General features: G+C 51.8%; 1 protein-coding gene and 1 long non-coding RNA gene across 14 annotated transcripts in view; one reads left to right on the top strand and one right to left on the bottom strand.

Annotated features, from left to right (window-relative positions):
- The window catches only part of RALGPS1 (Ral GEF with PH domain and SH3 binding motif 1), a 294614-nt gene that overhangs the window by 8545 nt on the left and 261243 nt on the right, over nt 1–24826 (bottom strand). For 6 of the 12 annotated variants that reach the window (XM_072777969.1, XM_072777967.1, XM_072777972.1 and 3 more), the window contains 8 exons: nt 20858–20984; nt 19621–19778; nt 17337–17388; nt 6512–6595; nt 5085–5190; nt 3174–3266; nt 2887–2992; nt 25–116 (listed from right to left, as the gene is read on the bottom strand). In XM_072777969.1, the coding sequence (XP_072634070.1) occupies nt 25–116; nt 2887–2992; nt 3174–3266; nt 5085–5190; nt 6512–6595; nt 17337–17388; nt 19621–19778; nt 20858–20984 (818 nt within the window). The remainder of the gene's footprint in view (nt 1–24; nt 117–2886; nt 2993–3173; nt 3267–5084; nt 5191–6511; nt 6596–17336; nt 17389–19620; nt 19779–20857; nt 20985–24826) is intronic. The other 6 variants (XM_072777971.1, XM_072777974.1, XM_072777977.1 and 3 more) reach the window with 3 other exon arrangements.
- LOC140605754 (uncharacterized) lies at nt 15669–21241 on the top strand. 2 transcript variants are annotated; one of them, XR_012008325.1, is made up of 4 exons: nt 15669–16128; nt 18397–18657; nt 19200–19831; nt 20027–21241. It is a non-coding gene; the product is annotated as an uncharacterized lncRNA (long non-coding RNA). The 2 variants fall into 2 exon arrangements; XR_012008324.1 differs by having other exon boundaries at nt 18397–19831.

Genomic DNA, 24826 nt, shown 5'->3' with positions numbered 1-24826 from the left:
CAAGCAGGGTTTCGGTGACTTTACCTGAGGCCTGTTGCTTTTACATGCATCATCCAAATGCTTGTGCCACAGTATTGCATGAAACCGGGAACCAGTCTGGAACTTGTAAACATTGCCTGATGGGCAGAGAAACCATTGGTTAGGAAGAGAGAGGGCCCCATGGGAAGGCCTGCCTGTGACTAGGGCACGAAGATAAATGTGAACTTAGGTTAACTAAACCAAGGAAGGTCAGGAACAGCCCAAGGTAAGCTTGGGCTTGCAGAGGCGGAACTTCTGGTGCCTCTGGGCTACATCTGTGGATCAGGCCACTTAACCATTTTGGGGGCCACCATTTGATTCCGGTGAAGCCTGTGGGCTCTTCTCAGAATAATGTTTTCAAATGCATAAAATAGAATACAAAGCAGATCAATACCACGGAAATATAGCTATCAAACTACTAAAAAACACTTGAGTGATACAGTTCTACACGTGCTTCTCTAGTAATGCACCAGTAACAAAATCTAGGGGCATGTTTGACACTGCACTGTAATTCCAGAGAGAGGAGCAGAGATGCCCCTGAGAAATCTGCAACTATATGTGATAGAAAAGGATCTGTGGTTTCCTTTGGAGATCAAATCACAGGTGTTATGAACATTGTAGTAGTTTAATACTTAGAGAGCATGAGAGGCCACAGAAAACAAAGGTATGATTTTTTTTCCCCACTTGGGTTCACAGGCCCTTTGAACTCTATCCACAGATCCTGGCCAACCTCTGTATCATATTTCCCTCTGCTTGGTGACAGTGGTTTCCTGTGGGCTAAGGCCCAAAAGTGGCCTGTGGTCCTCGTGGCCATATGGTCCCCAAGTCAAGCTTGCGTAGGCACAGCCTTTACTTCCTCAGGAAAAGACTTCTAATCCAGGCCTTCTAATCCCGGAACCTTCAGGAAGGAATTCCAGAGGTGACCAGACCAGGATGTGTGACAACTGTGTGTAGCTATGCATGGATTCAATCACTTAGACATAGAGCAGAGAACTTGGCTCCTCTCTTCTCCAGTCCCTGGGCTCTTTGAGGTTCCTGTTTCTTTACTTCTCAGCTAGCAACATTACAACCCTGTAGTCTCTTTACTGCAGCAGCATCTGCATTACCTGGGAGCCTGTTAGAAATGCAGAAGCTTGGTCTCCACCCCAGATCCACTGAATCCAAATATGAATGTTCACTAGTTCCTCAGGTGATTTGTATATACCTGAACCTTGACTAGAACATTCCTGAGAAGATGTGAAGATGCTTGGAGACTTTACAGTCCCAGTGACTTTGCCCAGCTAGAACCCAAGATCCAGGTATTTCAGGGTTTTGTCATGTGACATGGTCTACCAGAAAGACCAGCATGGCCTATTCTTTATTATATTATTATTATTATTATTATTACTACTATTATTATTATTATTTTAGTGTAGTTGGCCAAATGTTACATTAGTGTCAGGTATACAACACAGCGATGCAACAAGTTTATACATCATTCTGTGCTCACTACAAACGTAGTTACTATGATCACCATACAACTCTACTAAAATATCATTGACTATATTCTTTTTTTTCCCATTGACTATATTCTTATAACTTATTCATTCTGTAACTAGAAGCCTGTATCTCCCACTCTCCTTCACCCATTTTGTCCATCCCCCCACCCCTGCCCTCTAGAAACCACATTTGTCCTCTATATTTATAGGTCTGATTCTGCTTTTTGTTTGCTTGTTCATTTGGTTTTTGTTGTTTTGCGATTCCACATATGAGTGAAATTAGATCATATTTGTCCTTCTCAGTCTGACTCATTTCACGTGGAATACCCTCGAGGTCCATCAACTTTGTCATAGAGGGCATAATCTCATTCTTTTTTATGTCTGTGTTATATTTTTATGGCTAGAGTGTGTATGTGTGTGTGTGTGTGTGTGTGTGTGTATCATGTCTTTCTTATCTACTCATTTATCAAAGGACACTTAGGCTGTTTCCATATCTTGGCTATTAAAAATAATACAATAAACAAAGGGGTGAATATCTTTTTTGGATTAGTGTTTTCATTTTCTTTGGGTAAGTACCCAGTAATGGAAGTACTGGATCATATGGTATTCCTATTTTTAATTTTTTTGAGGAAACTCCATACTCTTTCTTTTCCACAGTGGCTACACCAATTTAAATTCCCAACAACAGTACACATGGGTTTCCTTTTCTCCATATCCTCACCAACACTTGTTATTTCTTATCTTTTTTATTTTAGCCATTCTGACTGGTGTGAGGTGCTATCTCATTGTGATTTCTGATTTCCATTTCCTTGATAGGATGGCCTATTCTGAATGTCAGTGTAGACAGGGCTCCTAGACAAGAAGGTGCCCATAACTTTCCTTCCACCCAATGTAGTCATGGGGGAAGGATGGTACCAGGAGGAAATGGGAGATGACCAGACAAGTTAAAGTTGGCTTTTGTAAAATGGTTCTTCTCTGATTTGGTCTTAGACCAGGATACTGTGAGAGTCTCATGGCACAGGTAAGGTCAGGGACATCCCTGAAATCTTCCAAAACCCAAGACTCTCCCAGCTACATGGCCCCTGCCCTATGCAGCATTATATTATTTATTCCAAGACCTTGAGGCTAAAGCTTCCAAGGTAATGGGTTCCAGTAGCCACAGGTGAGGCCACAAAAGGCAGCTGTGTGCCATGCCCACTGCTCAGTGGACACACTGACCATGATCTAAGCAGTTTTTGTGGCCCAGTGAGGGGACCCTCTGACCACAACCTAAAGCAAAGGGAAGGTAGCAGCCCCAAAAGTTCTTACTGTTTCAAATTGTACATTTGGCAGGAGAGGAAAACAGAGTAGAGAGAGGTTGTGGGCACCCAGTGCCCAGCCTGCTGCCTACCTTTGTCAGGGTTATTCAGCTGGAAGATGTCTGGGTGCTCAGGGTCATCAGGCAGCTGCACCATCCAGCCCACAACAGAGACTTTTTTGCCAGGTGTGGATTTATACTGGGGAAGAACAGCAGCATAACCAGGAGGCCCACATCCTTCACTCTCCAAAGAAGCTGAGCTGGGTCTGGCAGGGTTCCTTCCTCCTCCCACCACCTCCCCTGTTTTCCTCCCCACACCCATTACCCCCAGGTCACACTATGTGAAGTCCCAGCCTGGAGAGTCCTTTCGTGGGACTTACGTGTTTTCTGTCTGTGCCCCGCAAGGACTTGGCTCCGTAGTACAGGAGGGTGGATCCCGAGAGTATGACCCAGTACCTGGTCCATGAGGACAGCTACAGAGGAAGGGGAAGCAGAGTGGCGACCCTGTAAGTGGTGGGAGTGGAGTCTCCCCTCCCTGCCGGATTACAGATCCAGCTGCACAGGTGGAAGGGTGCTCCCTTCCTCCTAACCAGTGCCCTCACAAGCCTCATCTCTTCCTGGCACCTCGTGCATCAATATCACTTTTACCCAGGGCCGGGAGGAGGGAGACCCTCACCAGAGCCTTTGAGCTCTGAGCCCTAAGCCCTGTATCCCCTCTCTGGCTCCTTTACTCAGAGAGCCTTTCATTTTTTCACCCTGTTTAAGGCAGTGCCAAGGCAGGTGACTTGGCCCCAAGAAGGTCCCTGGAAAAAACATTTTTAAAACGCAGACACACTAAACCATAGCCTAGTAGAACCATGATTTCTGTGCTGGGGTTCTCTGGCTGAGACTCAATGGTAGCACTTGGGAAGTCCTTATGGTTAGAAGTGGGGAAAGCCAACAGAGCCAAGCTACAGGTATTCTTTCTGTTTCTCTAGGCAGCAAGGCTGGGATTCCCTCTTCAGGAGAGCTCTGCTCCTCAGTTTAGGGAAAATCACTTCAATAAGCCTTTTGGTTCTGCAAAGGTGAAGCAAGTATCTTCTCCTGAAAGGAACAAGGTTGAGAGTAGAGATGCAGATGGTTCTGTATTACAGCCTACAAGACTCCTTTTCCATGCTGGATGGAGCTATGTCACTGGAATAGTGAAAGCAGTGGCTTTCAGACCTCTTTGATGACACCCACAGGTGTGTATGACACACATGCACATACATGTCGAATTGAAAGAAGCCTCATGAAAAAGTACTTACCTTTATTATATGTAAGGAATGCTGTTGTTTTCCATTCTATTCTATTCTGCTCACAAATACAGGTTATGACCCACTGGACTGATTTCTTCACTGGGCCAACCAGCATTTGGGAAAACCCTGCTAGTGGGACTCTGTCTCTCCCTGGCTCAGGATGACTGGGCCCTGAATTCTGAGTATGGGAGAGAAGCAGGCAGGTCCATGCAACAGGCCAGATACAGGGCCCCATGTCACAGAATGCTCTGTGATAACCTGAGCTCAAGGGACAAAGTGTGGCCCAGAGCTGGGGTGAAGACCCTCCTTACCCACGAGCCACCTGGCATCTGCACACAGGCTAGCATCTGAAGGTGACAGCTGGGCTAGCACCCTGGCAACTTCACTGTGGGCACAGGCAGGAAGGGTTATCTTCAGGTGGTTCCATGGGCAGTGGACAGGGCAAGCAGGGGCCAGGACGGGAGTGGGAGGGCAGAGCAGACAGGAGCTGATACTGCCTGGAGACACAGCGCACAGGCTGGCTGTTTGTAGAAAACCCTTGCGTGGATGCTCTGTTGGTAACAGTACAGGGGTCTTTGCAGGTGGCTGAGGCCCTGCTAGGGGTGCGGGTCATGGAGCCAGTGACATGCGGGTCCAGCACAGGTGACCTGGGAACTAGCAATGGAGCCTCAAAGGCCTCCTGATGCTGCTGCCACAGGGAGAGAGGGCACCTGCAGCTGGGGGTACCATACAGGCTGTGTTGACCCTCTGAGGGGCAATACCAACCAAATGCCCAGAGGTCTGCGGGCTGCCACTGACCCTCGTCACAGCCTTGGCTCACTGCATGCTCACTGCATGTACTGCCATGCATGTGACATTCTTGCTCAGTCCTTTAGAATGTTGGCACTATTTTCTCCCAGTTTACAGATGTGGAAAGTGAGGCCACTCATTCAGTGGCACAGCCGGGGCTGGAGTGCAGGCCCTCTCTGATGCCCCTGCAGCCTCCACACAGAGCTGAGGTGTCTCTGTACTTACCGCGGGTCTCCGTCCTTCCTTGAGCAGGGTTTTCCTCCTCAGGGGACCTTCCATGGTGGGCACTGCGGCTGAGCTCCCCAGTGTACAGATGCACGGGCCTGTGGGGCTAGGGGGAGACCAGTAGTCAGACACCGCCCTGGCGGGGCCCAGCTCAGGCCCCTCTCCCCCACAGGTCCCCACCGCCAAGTCCGCAGTGCTGTGCTGGGCCAGAGGGTGCAATGTGGTTGGGGCAAGGCCAGGGAGGGGCCCCTGAGGCCATGGAGAGCTTGAACAAGGGTGGCCCTGGACTGGCCACAGCTGAAAACTTTTACCTCCCTCACCTTTCTGAGCACTTCAAGGCCCTAGGCTTGGTGACAGTGCTCCCTATCATCCAGGCCCCAGAAGCACTGCCACCTGGTCCCCACCTCCGCAGTGGCTTCCTCTGGGCCCTCCCCTGCATTCCCACCTTCCTTTCCCCCCCGTGTAGCCCCTCCAGGCCCAGTGTAGCACCAGGAGCCTGGTGGAGCCTCCATCAAGTGGGGAGGTGGCGCTGGAGTGCAGGGGGCCCAGGGGGATCCGGGCCGCCAGACAAGCTCAGCGCTGTTGCCTCAGGGCTTCGGGTGCCACCTACAGGTAAGGACAGCCAAGCGAGGCCCTGGCCCAGACCTGCCCCGAGGCCTGGATGGCAGCTTGTTTTCTGGGTAGGTGCTTCTCCTGGGCTTCTCCTCTTGGTGCCCTTCCTCCGCATGCCGTGAACAGCCCTGCCATCCATCTGGCTGCTTGAACTGGAGACCTGAAGGTTTCTCCTCTTACCTCTCCACCCCCCGCCACCTATTCAATCCCAAGGATGCAATGATCCCAAGCCCTATGTATGTCTGACTGCCCCTCAGCCATTGCACTCCTCCCACCTTAGGCCAGAAACAGCTCTTCCTTTGGACAACTGCCTGTTGGCTGTCCCCTGGCCTCCCTGAGGGCACTCCTGCCTTCCTCCTGCATGCTCTCCAGTTCTCCATGCCACGGCCAGGATGACCTGGTCACGCCACTGTCACCCCCCATCCCCACCCTGTGGTTGGGCCCCACTTCCCCAGCCTCCACCCCCTTCCTCTCTCATTCTTTCCAACATTGACTCTCCTTCACTCCCCATGCCACCCTGCTCTTCCTGCCTCCCTCTGGCTTGGGGTGCTCTTATTATCCCTACACCTCCCCTCCCTGTATTTGGTTCATTCCTATTACTCTTCCAGTGGTTTCTCCAGAGAGGCCTTCCCTGCACTCCCTTTCCAGAACACCCCACCACCTCTCTGGGACCATCAGGGACCTGGGAAGCAGCCTCATGGACTGGGGTAAAGACCGCATCTGGTGCATCCAGCAGCCTCGAGCACAGCTCATGGCATCCAACAAGCAGCCTAGAGCTAGTTGTCAGGTAAATGAGCACACGAACAAATGAATACCTATAGACGCAGCTCCGGGTTCTGGGAGAATTCCGAACTGGAACCCGCCAGTTGGGCCCCAGCGTGGCATAGAGACGTCCCCTGCTTCAGAGGAAAAGGAGTGAGTTTTAGCAACAGCCAGGAACAACCAGACACTCTGAGGAAGCAAGGGCATCTCGGACCCTAAGGGCATTAGCTCAGGAGGCTCCAACCCCAGCTCTTTCTGCACCTCCTCCGTCATGTTGCAGACACATCTGAGGCATATCTGTCACTGCCAGGCCAGTGAACACAACACCCCCAGAGCCTCTATCAGTGTCAGGGTGTGACTAAAATCAGGGCACACCCACTTACCCAATGTGAAGCTGACACATTTAATAGAAAATGCCGTACAGCCCAAATAGTCCATGATAAGTCCAATTACAAGGGCACGCACAGAAGGAATTGTGGGCAGTCTTGCATGTCGGGTCCGGGATTGGGGGGGCATGTGCACCGTCTTCATGCACCAGGGCACAGCTCAATTCCTCTGTTTGCTGTGTCCTCTCCTTTGCTGGCCCCAGCCAGACCCCTGCCATCTGCCCGTGGGCCGCCCCTCTGGCTTCTCTCCCACCTGTTGCCCCCAGCAGGGAGCCTCTGCAGGGGAAGATGCGGTTTCCAGAGTAAGCAGAATCTAACCTACAGGGTGGGCGGGGAGGCTTCTGTCTTTCTGTCTCTTCTGTTCACCTTTTCCTCTTTCAGCAGGATGATTTCCTGTGTCCACTTGGTCCTCAACCACCTTCTACCCCTGCTGCATGGTGTCTCCCTGGGCCAGTGCTTTCCTTGCTCCCCGGCCAAACAGTGATGTAACCCAATTTAGAAGGTCAGACAAAGTCAAGCCTGCCTTTGCAAATACACTCTCCATTATCCGCTGCCAGTCCTAGGTTGCTGCGTGCAGCCCCTTGGCACTGGACACCTGGGGGGTGGGTGGTTGGGGCCAGGCTCATTCTTTGCAGCAGGCCCATTACAGCAGAAGTGGGCTCAAGTTCCTCTTTGGGCGGGGCGGGGTGGGGGGTCGGGTCACGTGAGTCCCTGCCCCTCCGTCCTCTGCTTGAGAAGAACTGTCCTCAATAACCATCTTGGGTCTGTGGTACAGAGGCCCAAGTTCAGGGCTGGTCAGAGTCTGGTGGCCATCTAGGCCAATTGCCCATCCAGCCACTCCTCCTTAGGTGGTAAAGAGCCACAGCATGTGCTTAGGCCCTCAAGTCCTCAAATGTAACAGAGCTCAGTCTTTCCCCAGCACCCCTGGGTGACAGAGGATGGTCACAGGCCAGGAGCTGTGGTGCAGAAGAGGCCCTGCCACAATAACTCCCAGCCCACACCCCGGATTCTCTTCTCCCTCTCCTCCATTCAGAAAAAGGCTTGCAACGCGGTGATGAGCAGGACATCACAGGTAACAACAAATCTGCTCTAAATTATGAAAAGCTTCGGGACTTTCATTGTTACTGTCAACACTGCCGAGTACCTCACAACTGGGTCACAACATATTATAACCCCGTGCTGAGGCAGGCTGCTCGGAGGGCTCCTTCAGCCTGCCTCCAGGGTTGCTTTCCTCTCCAGCCATTACCAGAAATTTCTTATGAGTTGGGGCAGGGTCTAACAGTGAACCTTTCTGGGATGACATTCCTTGTGCCCAGGGGACATCTCCTCATTTGATCTGGATTCCTGCTCTGAGCTGCCACCTGTCTGGAGTGGGACATGGAGCTTCCGTTTGCAGAGCTGGATCCTCTGGCCCCTTCTTCTCCACCTTTCTTCTTGAGTCTTTTTGCCCTGGTACCCAAGGAAAAGGTGTGATGACAGCGGGCTGTCTGCCATTACCAGTAGTCCCACCAAAGGGGGGATGTGGTTGGTGCTTCTATCTCCCCTCCACCTTTCTCTCCTTTCTGAGATAGTCCACGGCTGCACACTCAATAGGTGTTTGCATGACTGACACTTTTCAATGGAGAGCTTTAAATCAGTGTCTTCCAACCAGTCTAGTCTTTTAAGTAGCCTTTTTCCATGTTCTTCCTAAAGGCGTGGGGTGCCCCCCAGTGTACCAGGCTGGTGGCGGGTAATGCAGGGGCGCAGAGATCACCAGTGAGTGTAGGCTCACATGAGCAAGATCATGACACTCACCATCTCACTGGAGTTTTAAGCATATTATCTTCCCCAGAAGAGGGAAACTGAGGCTCAGTGATGGGAAAACACTTGACCAAGGCATGAGCCTAATAAGCCAGGATGTGAACCCTGTTCTGACTCTACAGCCCAAGCTGCTCCCACACCTTTCAGGGCCGCAGGGAGGCTGAGATGTGCCATGTGGTGGGGTCTGCCACAGGGACTAGGTCTCCATGTGGAGCCAGCACCCTGTGGGTGGTGTCCGGGCATTCTCCTCCCAGAGGTGCCACTCCTGTGGGCCTCTGCTACAGCTCACACTGATCAGGCTTTGTCAGTGTCTGAGACTGGACAGCCCGAGCAGTCGTAGGTCCTGGTCTCTTGGGGTGGGACTACTTCCTGGGTCCCTTGGCCCCTGGTCTCTGCACTGGAGTCATCTTCCAGTGGCTGACTGGCACTAAAGAGCAGCTGCCACTTATCCACTGCTGACCATGAGACACACTGTTCCTCGCACCTCTGTGAGGGGTACTGTTCCCACTCTGTCTTAGATGAGGAGACAGAGGCTCAAGAAGATGAAGCCACTCATTCCACTGTACCGGCCTGTCATTAGGGATAGAGATGTAAGTATTCACAGAGCGGGGATGGCTTTCCAGTACGAGCAGAGGGCCTATGTCTGTCAAGCTGCTCCCAGTGGGGCAATTCAGAGCCTGCTTCCCTGGAACCTGGGGGATTGACCCTGGCCTTGGAGGTCAGCGTCACGGTGACTTTTCCCCAAGGCCAGTTTTTGGGATAGTTAGGGTTGTGGTGGCCCACCTTCCTCCCCAGGTGAGCCCTGCAGGGTTGGAAGAGGGTTATGACGGTTGGGGACTATGGTGTGGCCTGAGCAGGAACCTCAGCCACTGAAACCAATCTGATCATGGCCTTGTTTGAGAATATTTGTTATTTGAATGTTCAGAGCCAGAAAATGCAAAATGAAGGGGCAGTGGTACCTGGTAAACTCAAAAATCAGGGGATTTCTTGGACTGACATGGAGAGTCCCACTCTGGAACCACAGACACCTTTTCCAACATGATGCTGGGAGCAGAATGTGGCTGAATGTATGTAATTCAGGAAGGCCATTTTACTGTTTCTTTTCGAGGATGGATTTTGGGCAGCGGTGGGGAGAAGGGATGCAGCAGGCAACCCTACTCATGGGAAGTCTGGTCTGGGAAAGATGTACGGCTAGCAACCAAGTAGAACACTTCAGTCTCAAATAGTGTACAAAATGGTAATAATGATGGTGGTGGTGGTGGTGGTGGTGATGGTGATAATGATGGGCTGATGGGAATGATGGTATGATGATGATGATGGGGTGATGGAGATGATAAGGATAGGATGATGGTGATGATGGAGTGATGGGAATGATGGGAATGATGGAGGTGATGGTGATGATAAGGATGGGATGATGGTGATGATGGGGTGGGATGATGGGAATGATGAAGTGATAGTGGCGATGGGGATAATGAGGATGGAATGATGAGGATGATGGGAATGATAGATTCCAGGCAATGTGCTAAGCAGTACTTTTTCATTATCTTGTCTAGTCACACAGGGCTTTTTTGTCCTGAAAATCAGGAATACTGTCAGGCAGGCACTATTTTTTTTTTTTTTAATTGTTTGTTTTAAGTAGGCTCCATCCCTAGCAGGGAACTCAATGAGAGGCTTGAACTCACAAACTCGAGATCGAGACCTGAGCTAAGATCAAGAGTCAGATGCTTAACCAACTGAGCCATCCAGGTGTCCCCAGCAAGCACTATTCTTATCCCCATCTTGCAGATAAGGAATCTGAGGCTTGGAGAGGTGGAGTGACTTGCCCAAGCTCACAACACTAGGAAGAGGAAGAGCAGGTCAGGCTGCTGAGGTGGAAGCAGCCAGAGTCCTGCTAGGCCAACAGCATCATGAGAATTTTGACTATCCAAGGCAGGTCTGAAAGGCACCTTCCCCTCAACAGTTTTCTAGGTATACTTTAAGTAGTATCATGGGGATTAAATTCCCCCTGTTGGGGAACAGGGAGAAGTCTTTGATAATAATAACATTGGGGTCCCAGTAATCTTGTCTTAGCAGAAATAGAGTCCTCCACCCCATCCTTCTATCTCAAGTGCACAGAGCCCTTTGAGGTACTAATGTGCCTGTGGAAGTGTCCAGGAGATGCTGTTCATTGACAGTGTCCACTTGCACCAGCAAACTTTTAACAGGAAGCCATTCCATTAGGCCATAGCTTGGTCATAGCTACTTCCTGAAGATTCACAGATAGGAAGCTGCCACTCTGAGTTCTGCTGGACCTTGAGACATCCCTTCCAGCAGGACTTGCTAAAGGATTTCTACTGCTTATAAGTCACTCACTCACTCCTCTCTCGGCAATGTCCTTGATCTACTGAGTGGGTCTCTAGGAGCCATATTTGCAATGCATATCTAGCTGAGTGGATAGAACAACACCCGATCCAAGACAGGTCAATCAGATTTTCTCTCATGGCAATTAGGAACTAGATGAGATGGAAAGTCAGGCTCTGTGGCTGGATGAGGTATAACATGTAAACTTGGGAGCTGTGAGGTGTCCATCTTCCTCTCTGTGAGCTGGGAAATCTAGAAATCTGGTCTGCAGAGAGAGAAGGGAGAGCAGCAGATATATGTGGAGAAGGATTAATTTGAAATCGAAAGGGAATCCTGTCCACTCTCTAGGCCCTGAAATCTGAGGGGTTGTAGGTTTTGGACAGAGAGGTTGTGGGCTGAGATTTCTCAGCAACCTGTGAAGCCACAGTAGCTCGTGGGCAGGGCCCAAGGACAAGGTCAAGTGAAAGGCCCAGGGACTTCTGGCCACTGTTCTCTCTCAGAGGAGCCTAAACTCCTGGGTGGAGCCTCATTTTCCAGACTTTGGTGTCTGTTGCTAAAAGCAAGGCAAGAGATGGTATCTTTGGGGGAAACCCACATCAGAAGCTTGGCATGTTGTCCAACCAGGCTGCCACAGGAGGCAGAGCATCAGAACAGAGGCACAGAGCAAGATGGACCTGGAGAAACCAGACAGAGGGATGGGTGGGTGCAGGCACGACTCTGGGGGATTCCTGGGCCTCAGCCAAGGGCGTGGGAGGAAGGCAGTGAGGTTCTCCATGAAAGTCACCCTACAGACAGCCACTCTCACGTTACACTTCAGTTAAAGGGACCCTCACCACCAAGGCTGCCTCTAGAGCCTCCAGAACTGCCCCTCCCTCTCTTGAAATGCTGCATAGTCTGGGGCTGCCATGACTTTACTTTCCTGGGGTTTCCCTAAGAATGTTGGAAGATTCCACTGGCTAAGAACAAGTCAACCTCACACAGGGAAAAATGGCATCGCCCAATTGCCTTGGCACCCTGGGGTACCTCAGAGCCAACTCTCTGCAGCGGTCTCTTAAAGGGGTCCTCCCCCCAGTTCGGTGTCACCCTGGAGGCCAACCAGAGCTCGTGGACGCTTGCCTTCATGGTAGCTCATCTGTCCCACAATTACTGAACTATCATTTTGGGACTTTCCTCTTCACCCCACCCACTCTGAGCCCCCTGGATCACCTGCTTGCTGGTAACAGGTACCGACTGAGTGAAAGCCACAAAAATGTCAAAGTAAGTTCCCAAACAGAGCAACTCCACCCATGTGCTAAGCATCCTCGCTGTAGAGCTGAGGCTCCTGAGGCTCAGAGGTTGAGAGACACACCCAAGGTCACTGAGAGCAAGGTATCCTGACCTCAGGCCCCTCCTAGCACTGCTGGCAGTGTAGGGAAGCCAGACGATGATCTTTCAATGCAAAGGCACACTAAGAACTTCGGAGACCAAGACACATCATGGAGTCCCCCTCTCCGGCAGGGACTCTTAAGAGCCAAACCAAGCATCCCTGGGCCACCTCTCTCATCTTGGCACACAACTCAGGCCTTGGAGCCTCCTTAGATCCTGGGATCCCTCTTGAGGGCCCACTGTGATCCTCTTAACCGATGTCCTTGGGCTTCTGTGTAACCATCGCCACTACTGGAAGCCACTCCTGACCCCAGTCTGACTCGGGTCACTGCACTGGACACTCCCATTGAGTGCTGCACAACTTCCAGACCCTTGTGGACCTGGCATCATTGATTTGTTCTCTCTCCCAACCTGACTGTGAGCTGCGACTAGATTCCCTGTATCCCTCACCTCCCTGAGAAGGAAGGAGAAACAGCTCTGCTTCAGAGAGGGTTGTCACTCTTGTCTCTTCCCAAGGATCCCTCTGCCTCCTCGTCTTTCCACCACCTGTATTTCTGGGCTGTCTCTCTTGCGAGAGCGCCCTTCCTCACACACTGCTGATGTCGGAGTAGAGAAGACGGATGGCCAAGGGTTTCGTGATGAACTCTGTGACATACTTTCCTATGTTACTCCTTAAAAAGCAATCAGTAAACATTTCTGATTTTATCTTTTTTAAAAAGTTAATTTTTTTCTGGGCATAAAGGAAACATGTACCCATTGTAGCAGATCTGGAGAATATAGAAAAAAAAATGAAGGAAAGAAATTCATTCAGTGACCCTAGAACCCAGAAAGAACTAAGATGAGTGACATTACACATTTTTGTACATACATATATGTTCACTTCACTCATCCATTTTGTTCCTAATTTTTAAGAACTTCACTTAAAATTATTAACTCTTAGGCTAATATTTTTATTCTCACTTTGGTGCCACATTGGGCATAAAAAGAAGCACCTATTAGCTCTTTCTGATGGGCTTGACTAAAATATTCCCTTCCTTCTTGAATTTCTGAGAAGCCTGAGGTTTGCTCGAGGCTAGCCTATGGCAATGTCCACAGTCCCTAGTTTCCAGTTAATTAAGTACATGTTGAAAATGCCTTTTCAGGGCCGCCTGCCTTCTTTCCTTGGGAAAGCACGGTGTGATATGGGATCCTCCTCAACCCAGGACACTGAGGTGAGAAAGGTACAGGTTGGGACATGAGGTAGTCTTAAGAGAGGAGGGGGCCCACCCTTACCCGTCGCCCCAGGGACTCTGGCCTCTGGTTGTTGAGGGCCCTGACCCAGGACCACTGCTCTGTCCTCATTCTGAGCCCAGAAGATAGGGGAGGGTTTTTAGAACAGCCGAACCAACCCCTACCTGGTCTGGCCACCTCATGGCTAGTCTGTTCTCACTCCTCCTCAGCCTGCGGCCCTGCTGAGGCTGAGACATAAGAAGGGACAGCAGATGAGATGGGCAGCAGGAGGTCCTCTTTGTCCCTGAGCCCTCAATGCACAGTCCTAGCAAGAACAGGGTCAGTGGGGGTGCCATTCCACCTCCTGGCCCACTCCCACAGAGAGCAGGGCAAAGGGTCCCCATGACTCTTGTGGGCTCCATCATGGGTGCTTGTGAAGGCTGGCCACTCGAGGAAAGCACCAGGTGTAGCCTGAGCTCTGGCCACCAGGCTGAAATGTCCATGTGTGTGATCTCAGGGAAAGCAAACCTGAAGACAAGGCCATATGACCTCGCATTCATCAGACAATGGGAACCCTCCTTCCTGCCTGGTCACAGTGGCATACAGAGTGATTAAGATGTGTCTGCAGACCAATGGAGGGCTATGTGTTGGCTCCAGGGGTCTCTGGCCTGGGACCTCCCTATCCTCTAGCTGGTATTTGGCTCTGTTTCTCTTCCTGGCCTGGGTCAAGGCTGTCACCAGGGCTGGGGCCTGGTCAACAAGTCAATTGAAGAGTGTGGAACCTAGGCTTCAGGGCTGTGAGGTAAGGTGCTGCCCTGGCCCTAGCCTGGCCTCGTTCCTGTGGGAGGGGCCAGCCCTCTCCTATACTCTTAGCTGTGGTTGAGGTCACAGTCCACCCATGCAAGTGTGAAAGTATAGAGTTAAGGCTGTGTTCTCACAGCATCATCAGTCAGGACCAGCTGGTGGGTCTCTGAGGTGGGAAGCTCTGCTTCTGAAAAGTGTTCTGGAGGCTCTTTCAGGGCAGATGCTGGCCTCTGGACCCAGGCAGGGTGGCCCTGACTTCCAGGGAGAGGGAATCTGTTCCCCTTTGTAGAGCAGGAGCGAAGTGGCCTGGGGGTGAAGGGAGGCCCCATTGGGGCCGAGCACTGTTCCGGTGAAGGTGAGGAAGGGAGGCCCAGGTGGCACAGTGAACTGTGGTCACCGAGTTTTATCAGAAAGAGTGGCATTTAACAAAAGTTTTCAAAGACCGTGAGGCAGACCCTCCCCTCCGGCTCACCCATGGTTCTTTTGGAAAGTCTCAAATGCTTACATGCATCTGAGGCAGTGAACTGTTTCTAGTGGACATGGAAAGAAGCTAGTACAAGATGGAAATGCAGACTGGAGGCTGGGCCACAGGGGCTGGAGGCCAGGGGTCAGCCTGAGTCTCAGAGTGGACTAGAGGGCTCATCCTAGCCCACTGGCATCTTCCAAAGCAGGTGGTCTCCTGCTCCCTTCATCATGCTAGGAGAACGAGAAATAGGACGTTCTCCCAGTGGGCTTCTGGAGGCAGGGCTGGGCGGCTGCACAGGTGAGCCAGCTGGGAGACCAGCTCATGCAGGAGGTCCCACCCAAAAGGCACCTACTATGGACATTCCAATGTAGAGTAAATCGAATGCCAAATTCTAAGTGAAAGAGAGAAAACAGAAATGCTGTATCTTACAGGATTTGCTACTAAGGATAGCGAACCTACAGGGGGTCAGGAACCCTCATAGTCTTCCTTCCTGGTGGCTCTGGTCTGGGTCATAGGTACTCATCAGGAGCAGTATTTGTTGCCCTCAGTGACTAGTGTGGTGTCTGGCAGGACGCCATGGCTTAATAAACATCCACTGATTGAATGAATGAGAGAATGAGGGGGTGAATGAACCAGTGTATAAGGTCAGGTCTGGATCCTGGTGCCATGCCTGCAAGTTTCCCTCTGAGTATCCCCTCATTGGCCTATGGCCAGGGGACACTGGCTTGCCTGTGAGCCCTGTCCATCAGGGCATTCCTAGGAGTCCCCTGACTGCTGCTGACACAAGTCAGACTTTTGCTCATCAGATCTGGAGTCTACCCTAGAGCCTGCCTGGTTCTCATCTCCTCTGCTGGGCTGGCCCCAAGGCGCAGGCAGTGGGACTTACTGGCCTGAGCAACCCAATCAAGAACTGAGCAAATATCCCCCCAGGAGTCCTTCAGCAGGGACAGAGGGAGCAGGTTCCAAGGGCTCATGTTGGTGTTCCTTCCCTTTTCCAGATCTCCATCTAGGGTCTCACAAAGGCGCCACACTGACCAAATGACATGGGGCCAGGCCCTGTGCCTATCACAATGGCCCTCTGGTTGAGGCCAGAAGCATAGTGGTAAAGAGGTGGTCTCAGCAGTCAGGAGGATGTGGATTTGGGTCAGCTTTGCTCTACCAAAGGAGCGTGAAGCAGGACAAGTCACTTCACCTCTCTGACCCTTACTGTCCACAGGTGTAAAACGGGGACACTAAGAATAACCACTGTGTAGATTCGATTGAGGATTCGATGAGGCCAAGACAGTACCTGAGACACACGGTATGCTCAACAAAGATCACTTATGACTTATCACTTACGTCCCTCTGCCCTGTGAGGACTGGCTGGGTGTGTTCATCTCCTCTCTGGCCATTTTATGATTATGGGGACTGATGAGACAGGAGGCTTCAGCACCAGAGAAGTGAGGAATGTGCAGAGTGTGAGAGTGTGAGTGTGTGTGAGGGAGAGAGATAGAGTATGCACACATGTGTGAGGTCTATATGTGTGAGCTGTGTGTGAATGTACACGTGCATATGTATACCTACATAGGTGTGAGTACACAAGTGTATGTATGGATGTGTACACACACAGCATTTCTTGTAAAACATGTATCAAATGCATGTGGGAGACTGTGTATAAGTCTGTGTGTGTGTGTGTGTGTGTAGAGTGTACATAACTGTGTGTGTGCACCTGTCTGTGTGCACAGGTCTCTGCACGCTGGTGGCAGGGCCACTCTGAAGGGTGGTGCAGATCTGCCTCCCTGAAGCATTCTGTGTCAGTGGATTTCTCTCTGCCTCTCCTCAGACCTCGAGTCACTGTGTTGTCCTTCACCTTTGGTGGCACCACAGCTATGGGAGCTCCCTATCCGGAGTCTGTCTTTCTAGAGCCTGCCTGGTGCCTGGCACAAAGAAAGCCTCAGCATGTGGAGTACATGCAGTGGGTGGATTCCTGAGCAGGAGGCCCCACTCCTGGGGCAGAAGGGCTCACCACAGGGAGCCAAACCCTGGGTTGGGGTCCACTTCATTGTCCCAGTGCCCAGCAGGGTGGGTCAGCCCAAGGCCTGAGGCCATGCGAGTGTAACACTCTCAGATCCCACCAGGCGGAGCCACTTGCCCATTTCCACACCAGGCCAATCTCTGGCTTCTGGTTTTAAAAACCCACATTTCAGACCAAATCTGCTCACAGGTTTCCTCAGCAGCTCGGCCTAAGGAAGAGGTGCTGGCCTCGGGCTCCTGGGGCTAGCTCTGGATTGGATGATGAGTGGGGCTGCTCAGAGCATGGGGCTGGGACCCCCACCCCACACCCATCCTGCTCTTCCACCCCTCACTCCGAGTGGGCCCTACCCCTGGTCCGAGCTGACTTGAGGAGCCACAGAGCAGCCTCCCCAGGCTGGGCCAGTGAGGGGTGGTGGGGGTGGGGGTGGGGGTTGGTCCCCTCCCGGAGCGCTGAGTGCCACCCTGGGAGGGAGGCTGAGCTGAGGCCACACTCACCTTTCCAGCCCTGAAGACATCTCTTCACTAAACTCTGAGCTCTCACTACTGCCTGGAAAAGGAACACAGATCAATGAACATGGCAGCCTCACAGAAGAGGGGACAATCCCAAAGGAGTCTATTCTCCTGGGCCAGCAGGCTCAGGCCCCTGAGCTCCACAGAAGTGCCAGAGAAACAGCTTTCTGGCCCTGTGGGCAACTGTGTGACTTGGGGTTTTGCTGCTGCTATTTCTGACTCATTCTCCTGGGAGAGTCAAAAGAACTATGCTCTCCCACTGTTCCAGGGTCCTCCACTCTCTTACTGCTGCCTCTCTGAAGGCTGCAGCTGCCTCCCACTGGCCCACCAGGCTCTGTGACCCTTGGCCTCTGTGTTGGCCTGGCCTGGCCTGGCCCTACCACTGCCTTCCTCCTGGTCCAAGTGAAACCAGTGGTAGAACAAACCTCACTTAGTGAAGACAGGGGCCAAATGAGCAAGGGCCAGGTCCCAAGGGCCAGGACTGTCACAGAGCAGCTGCTTGGCATTAGACAGAAGCCTTGAGGAAGTGGTCCTTCACCTGGCCAGCATACACAAGAGAGGCTCCACCTCCCCCGGCCGCCCCTCTGGGGTGGACTGGGACACCTGTTAACAGCATGCTGCTGAGTGCCTTTGTACTCTCCCTCAGTTCAACACTTGGCCTGGGCTGTCTGCTGGCATCAACTCTGGGCAGGGGGAGAGGGGAAGGGAGGAGGTCTCCGGCACCTTGGGAGTCACCAGGTGGAGAGGGCTCCAAACAGGGCACATGCACACATGACAGCTTGCTCCTGGGCTTCCAGCTCCATCCGGAAAAACATCTACATTTCCCAAGAGGAGGAACCGAGAACCAAATTGCCTGGTGATCTCCTGTCGTGCCTGACTAGGTTTTCTGTCTCAGGAATAGCAAGGCCTGGGCTCAGACACAGCTCAGAAAGTTTCCTGGATGTAAAACAGCTGTCCTGCTGCCCAGCTGAACGCTATGGGGCTGGCATTTCCCAGACTGGCTCCTCAGAACCTCATCCTCATCTCATTCCCTATCCCATTCCAGGACACTCCAAGGAAAAGGGTTCTGTGACCAGGCTGGGCGAACCTGCAGACTCTACTGCCTTTATGGGGATCCATAATCCCCCATTGGCATATTCGAGTCTCTGAGAATGGACCTGCTTACCTGATTCAACCCAGCCTCTCTCCAACATACTGACCCCAGAATTCTTCTCCCCAACACATTGACACCTATGAACCACGGGCTACACTGTCCTAAGCTGTGGTAAAGCCCTGATGGGGTCCAATGATGATGACTTCCTCCCAGGTGAGAAGGCAGACACAGACCTTGTTTGTTACAGCCTTTCCGGGGGCAGGAGACAGCTGTCCTTGCAGTGACACCGCCTCAGAGACTGGCCTTGTTTCACAGGGATGTGCGACATGGAATTCCCACCCTTCCCCTTCCTCCCAGTGCTCAGGGGCCCCCCACCCTGTAGACAGTACCCAGATCAAACCCCAGCCTGGCAACTGTCTAAGCTGCCACAGGCCTAGGAGGGCTCCCAGGTAAGGGAAGCAGACAGACACACAGACACACAGACTATGGAAGCACAGGCACACTGAAAAGCGCAGCCAGTGGAGACTGCACTTGTTTGATGGCAGTAATGACAGATGACGGCACTGCAGGGGGGCGGGCCTGTGACCAGAGCTCAACAGTGTCCTCAGCTCTGGCTCAACCTCTCTCCATCCCAGCCTCAGCACTTCAGTTTCCATTCCTCCCACTGACATAAGTACCATTTCTGGCTAAAGCTCAGACATGCAATTTTATCCCTGAAGATCAATTTTTCATCCTCCCTAACTCTGGCTTCTCAGTGTGAAGACAAGTACACAAGAAGAACCCGGTGGTCCACCCAGCTGCTGTCTCCAGGTAGCTTCCCCCACTTGGCCTTGTACACTGGGCTTGTGGCTCCCCCAGGACATAAGCCTCATTGGGGCAGCAGCCAGGCTTTGGCAGTTGCCAACCAATGACAGCAGGTCTCAGGTGTGCATCCGGCTGCTCCTTCCACCTGCCTGCCATGCTCAGGGCTACCAATGAGATGAGACAGACCCAGGGCACTTTGTGAAGTCCTGGAGACCAGGAATCAAAGGCCTCCCTGGCTCTGGCGACTCTTGTGGGGGGACCTTTCTGCAGGGGACGAGGGGCCACCGGGCACTGCACGGTGACAGAGACAGACATGGAGCACACGCTGGACTGTGGCCTGCCTGCTGTCATGTGCAGGCCGGAGACGCTTACCTAGGGAGAGTCCATTGGTGACGGCAGAAGAGGAGGTGAGGGCGAGGCCCCTGCGGGGGCTGCGAGACTCTAGGACACTGTCGTCCAGCAGGTGCCTCGCTTTCTCCGATGGGAATGTCGCACTTTTACTCTCAACTACACTCAACTGACACATCATACTGGAAAATGGAAAGGAAGAAAGAAGGCAAAGCTCCTTATCCTCAGAGTAACAGTGAGTACACCTGCCCTGGGGTCTTGAGCAGATGGTGCAGCTGAAGGAAAAAGACTTCCACCCAGAACTATGGCACAGTCCAGGCTCTGCCCTAGCGCATGGCATGACCTTGGGCAAGTCACATCCTGTCTCTGAGCCTCAGTTTCCCCATCTGTCAAATGGGGACTCACAATACTTGCCCTGTCTGTCTCTCAGGATGATGACAAAGCTCAAGTGAGTGGACAGCACTTGTGAACGATGGAGCCACACAAGTGAAGGGGGAGCATGACCCTGTGGGCAGTGCGCCTGATTCTGGAGCCACGCATCTGATCCAAATTCTTGTTCCAACCTTACTTACCATTGTGAAGTACTTCAACCTGTTGAACCTCACAGGACTCCTTCTTACAGTGTATACTATAGCACCTACCTGGGAGGCCTGCAGGGACTCAATGATATAGTGCTTGACAGGCATGTATCAGACTAACACAGAGCAAGCCCTAGACACTCAGAGAGCAACCCCCCACCCAGTCTGTGAGTGACTCCAAGGCCAGCTTGAGCTGACTGAGGCTTGTGTCTTAGTGGTGGAAGGAAGGGAGAGAGAGAAGGACGGAAGGGAAAGAGGAAGAGAGGGAAGGAGAGGAGGAAAGAACAGGGGGAAGAGGGCTCCAACTGTTCGAGAGTCTCTGACCAGCACCCCAGGGACACAGGCATGGCTGCCCCAGCCATGTGAGGTCCACACGTGCCCCCCAGCTGTCAGTCACATAAGGCTGGGCAAACTAGTGGCAGGTTCACTGCTCTGCAGGCTTTCTGAGACAACTGGCAAGCAGACACTCTGAGCCCCAACACTGGCAGGTGCCTTAAGACATTTCCAGAGCCCCTGCCAGCCTGAAGGGAGGGACCAGCCTTCAGGAAGAGGAACTCAGCAGATGGCTAAGGGAGCCCCCCAGTGGTCAAGCATTCCCAGCCACCGTGGAGCCCATGCCCCAGCTCAGTCTAGTCTGGAGCCCACAGTGGGTGGGGGTTGGGGGGGTCTGCTCAGTCACCCACTTGTTTCCCAGGCTGTGGCTCTTCCTGTGTCTTGGGACAGGGGGTGTGGGGAGGCTGCCAGCCACAGATGCATCAGGACAGGTGGGCCGCCGGCTGAACCTTGCAGAACTGGAGCCAGTGGAGGGGCCTGTGAACAGAGCAGAGAGCAATGGTCGGGGCTGGGCTGCAGATGCTCGGAGGTGAGGGCCCCGGGGGGGTAAGGCACCAGACCCGGCTGTTGAGTGCAGGGCACGGTTCACAGAAACCTTGTGGTTTCCCACTCATGAGACACTGATCTCTCACTGGCAGGATAACCAGCCTCTGAACTGCTTGTCAAGATGGCCAGTGTCCTGCTATGCATGGTGCCCCTCGACCAGGCAGTGCCACTGGCTAATACAGGGGTGAATGTGCGGATGGAGGTAGGGGTGCGGGGGTGGGGGCTAGACGTGGGGACCGGCAGCCTAGCCTGGTTTCCCCATGGCAACACTTATCCAGGGCCACCGAGCTGGGTGACAATTGAGGCTGAACAGTGTGTCTTCTGAGTCCAAGTCCAGTGCCCATGCCCTGGGCCTCTATAGCACTTCCTGTTCTCTGCCTGCTCAGTCAACAAAAGGGCATGGAGGGCTTCTCAGGGGAGGCAGCAGATTTACTGAGGTGGGGCATGGCTAGGGAAGCCTATCGGTTACTGCCTGGTGACCTTAGATAGGTTACTTAACTTCATTCCTGAGCCTCGGTTTCCTCATCTGAAAAGTGGGAAGAACTCAACTGACCTTGTAGGTGGTTGGGAGGTCATGAGGTCATGTACATGGAGTTTCACAGACAGTGCTCCTACTCGTTTGATTCTGATCATTATTACCATGTCCTCCTCAGCCCCAGTCATGGGATCCATGGGAGGTCATGAGAGCCAGGCCCACAAACCACACTGGGTGCCGAATGCAGAGACTGAGGCAGAATCCTTAGTGTGGGCCATGTCCACGGCTGTAATTTGAGGGTCATGGTCCTATCTACTATTGTACCCTTTTGTTTTTGTGGCTTGGGAAGGGAGGTCTTGAAGGGAGAGGATCCAGTTGCTAGGCTAACCTTGGCTACCTGGGACAGATGCTGGAAATAGCAGCCAGCACTTCCACAAAGAAGCTGGGCTGCTCGCTGCAGAACGTTATCAGACACACAGTAAGTTTAGGAGCTGCTGCCTAGCCATGTGGGGGAACTTTCTCTTCTGTATGGCCTGAGGTCCACCCAGGGCTTCAGATCCTCCACCACAAGATGCTGTAGGTCCACAAGGGACCTAAGGGGTCCCTGTTCTCCAGCGTGCTTGCTCATCCTCATTTTCATGTCTAGTTCCCAGCCTGTCACTGCAGAAAGTCTAGCTCCCTTCTGTCCTCCCTGAAGGCTCAGAAGGCAGAGGAACACACATGGTCTGGGCGAAGACTTCCCACTTCCCACTGTCACCCTTGCTCCCTGTCCACATCTCATAGTGCACAGACACCTCCTCCCTCAAATCACTCATGATCCCTCGCACCCCATCACCAATCCCCCTGTCCTTAAGCCCCTTGCACAACTCCTAGACCTCTCCCTCTCAAGTGATGTGACTCTCCACATCCATGAGAAAAGCTCCAGCCTTGCAATCGCCACAGGTGCCCCCATCCACATGCATCTCCCTGCTGTGCCTGGACCTGGGACTGGTCTCCTCCTAGTTCTACCTGTTCTGAGAATTCACGCCATTGCCTCCCCTCCTCTCTCTGGCCCCTTCCCCCTCATCTCTTTTCTGTGAAATAAGGCTTCTTGGCCCGTCTTCATTCCAGCCAGTCGAACCCCCTAGAGGCCTGTGTTCCTCATAGCTCTGCCTCTGCCCCTATACCCAACCCTCAAGTCACTGCAATCTGGTTTCCATACCCAATGACATTTCCTCCTTTCTGTGAAACTAATGAACACCCATCATCCTTCTCCCCAGAGCCTGCGGCATCTGGAGCTAGCGACCAGTCCTTCTCAAAAGCTGTACATCCTGGGTATCTGTGATGTCTCACTCTCCTGCCTCTTCCTGTGTCTCTTCATCACTGTCACTCTGTTGCCTCAGAGGCCTCCTTATCCTCCAACAAGCTCTCACACTGGTGTTTTCTACACAGGCCTCCCTCTTTGGCTTCTGGTTTTGATTTGATTTTAACTCACTAGATATGCCAATAACTCTAAAATGTATACTTTTCTGAACCTGAGACCAATATATACAGGACTCTTCCACCTGAGCTTTCCTAAAGTATCCAGAAGTTCAGATCAGGGAAGGCTGAACTTGGAACCTCCTGCTATATTTCCAACTCTACACACTCAGCCACCTGGCCTGGAAGGCAAGGTTGTCTTGGGTTCTCCCGGACTATGACCTGCCTCTTCTCTTTTTTTTTTTTTTTTTTTAAAGATTTTATTTATTTATTCATGAGAGAGGCACAGAGAGAGAGAGAGAGGCAGAGGGAGAATCAGGCTCGGCTCCATGCAGGGAGCCCGACGCGGGACTCGATCCCGATCAGGCCCTGGGCTGAAGGCTGTGCTAAACCGCTGAGCCCCCCAGGCTTCCCTGCCTCTTCTCTTCTTACCTCCTCTTCAATTGCCACACACCAAGGCCCCCAGATTCTGTACTTCCTCTCGCACCCATTTTTTGTTGCTTATGTCACTGCCTAGTCTGAGTCCTCACACTTCTACCTCCAAGCTGAGCCTCTGAAACCCAACCCCCATCAGCTACGTTAGTGTGTGAAAAAATGAGAAGCTGGGCACGCCATTTCCTTGCTTGAAACTGCCTGACCTGGCCATTTCAGCTGATCTTAAAATCCTACTGGAAAAATAAAGGGGCAAAGTAGCCAAGACAGTTCTTAAGAATAGTAGACATCTCACCTTACCAGATATCAGACCAAAACCCAAAACAATAATGATTCACATAGTTTGGTGTTGAGGCAGGGATAGAGAAACAGTTCAGTAAATCAGAAGGGAGAGCCCAGACTTGCTTCATGATGGTGGAGGCATTATACGTCAGTGGGGACGGAGGGTCTTTTTGGTATATAGCGTTAGAACCACTGGGAGAAAGATGAAATTAGAGTCCTTCCACCTTATATTACACAAGTGGATTCATGTCATGAATGTGAAAAGCAAAAATGCAAACTACTGGGAAAAACTAAGGCAATTATTGTGACCTTGGGGAAAGAATCAAAAAGTATAAACCCTAAAAGGAAAAAAAAATTGAATACAGAGGCACTAGGGTGGCTCAATCAGGTAAGGGTCTGCCTTTGGCTCAGATCATGATCTCAGGGTTCTGGGCTCCCTGCTCAGCGGGGAGTATGCTTCTCCTTCTTCTTCTGCACCCTGCCCCGCTCTTGCGCATGCTCTCTCTTAAATAAATAAATAAAATCTTTTTAAAAATTGAATACACTATATTGCATTAAACCTAAACATTTCTGCACCAAAACAAATAAAAGATAGCAAAAACCATGCTAAAAGGCAAGTTGTAGTCTGGGAGAAGAGATCTGTCATCCATATCACCAGCAAAGGATTTGTGTTGAGACACATAAAGAATTTCAAATATTAGTAAGAGAGAGACAAATCACACAGAGAAGTGGGTAAAGGACACATGTGGGAAATTCACAGAACTCCACATGACCAACAACTACAAGGAAATGTGCTTAACCTCACTGGGAATAACGGGAATGCAAATTACATAGCACAAGTGAGAAAAAAACACTTTTACCTTATTAGATTGTAAAAAATTAATTAGCCTGACAATATCAAGCATTGGCTAGGATGTGGAAGGATGGGAACGCTAGTTCAGGGCTCAAGGGAGTGTCAAACATTTGGAAGGCAATTAGCAGTGTCGAGTAAAGGGGAAGATGCCATGCCTCTGCGAGCAGGCGATTCCAATTCACAAATAGGGAGGCAGCACCTCAAGAGCTTAAGCTTCAGGGTCAGGAGCTGGTTGGCAATGTAACCAGGTTCAAGTCTAGGCACTGTGAATCC

Source organism: Canis lupus, chromosome 16 (assembly GCF_048164855.1).
Source record: "Canis lupus baileyi chromosome 16, mCanLup2.hap1, whole genome shotgun sequence".
Taxonomy (NCBI): domain Eukaryota; kingdom Metazoa; phylum Chordata; class Mammalia; order Carnivora; family Canidae; genus Canis; species Canis lupus.
The sequence above is the reverse complement of the archived record's forward strand: the minus strand, read 5'-3'. Positions and strand labels throughout refer to the sequence as shown.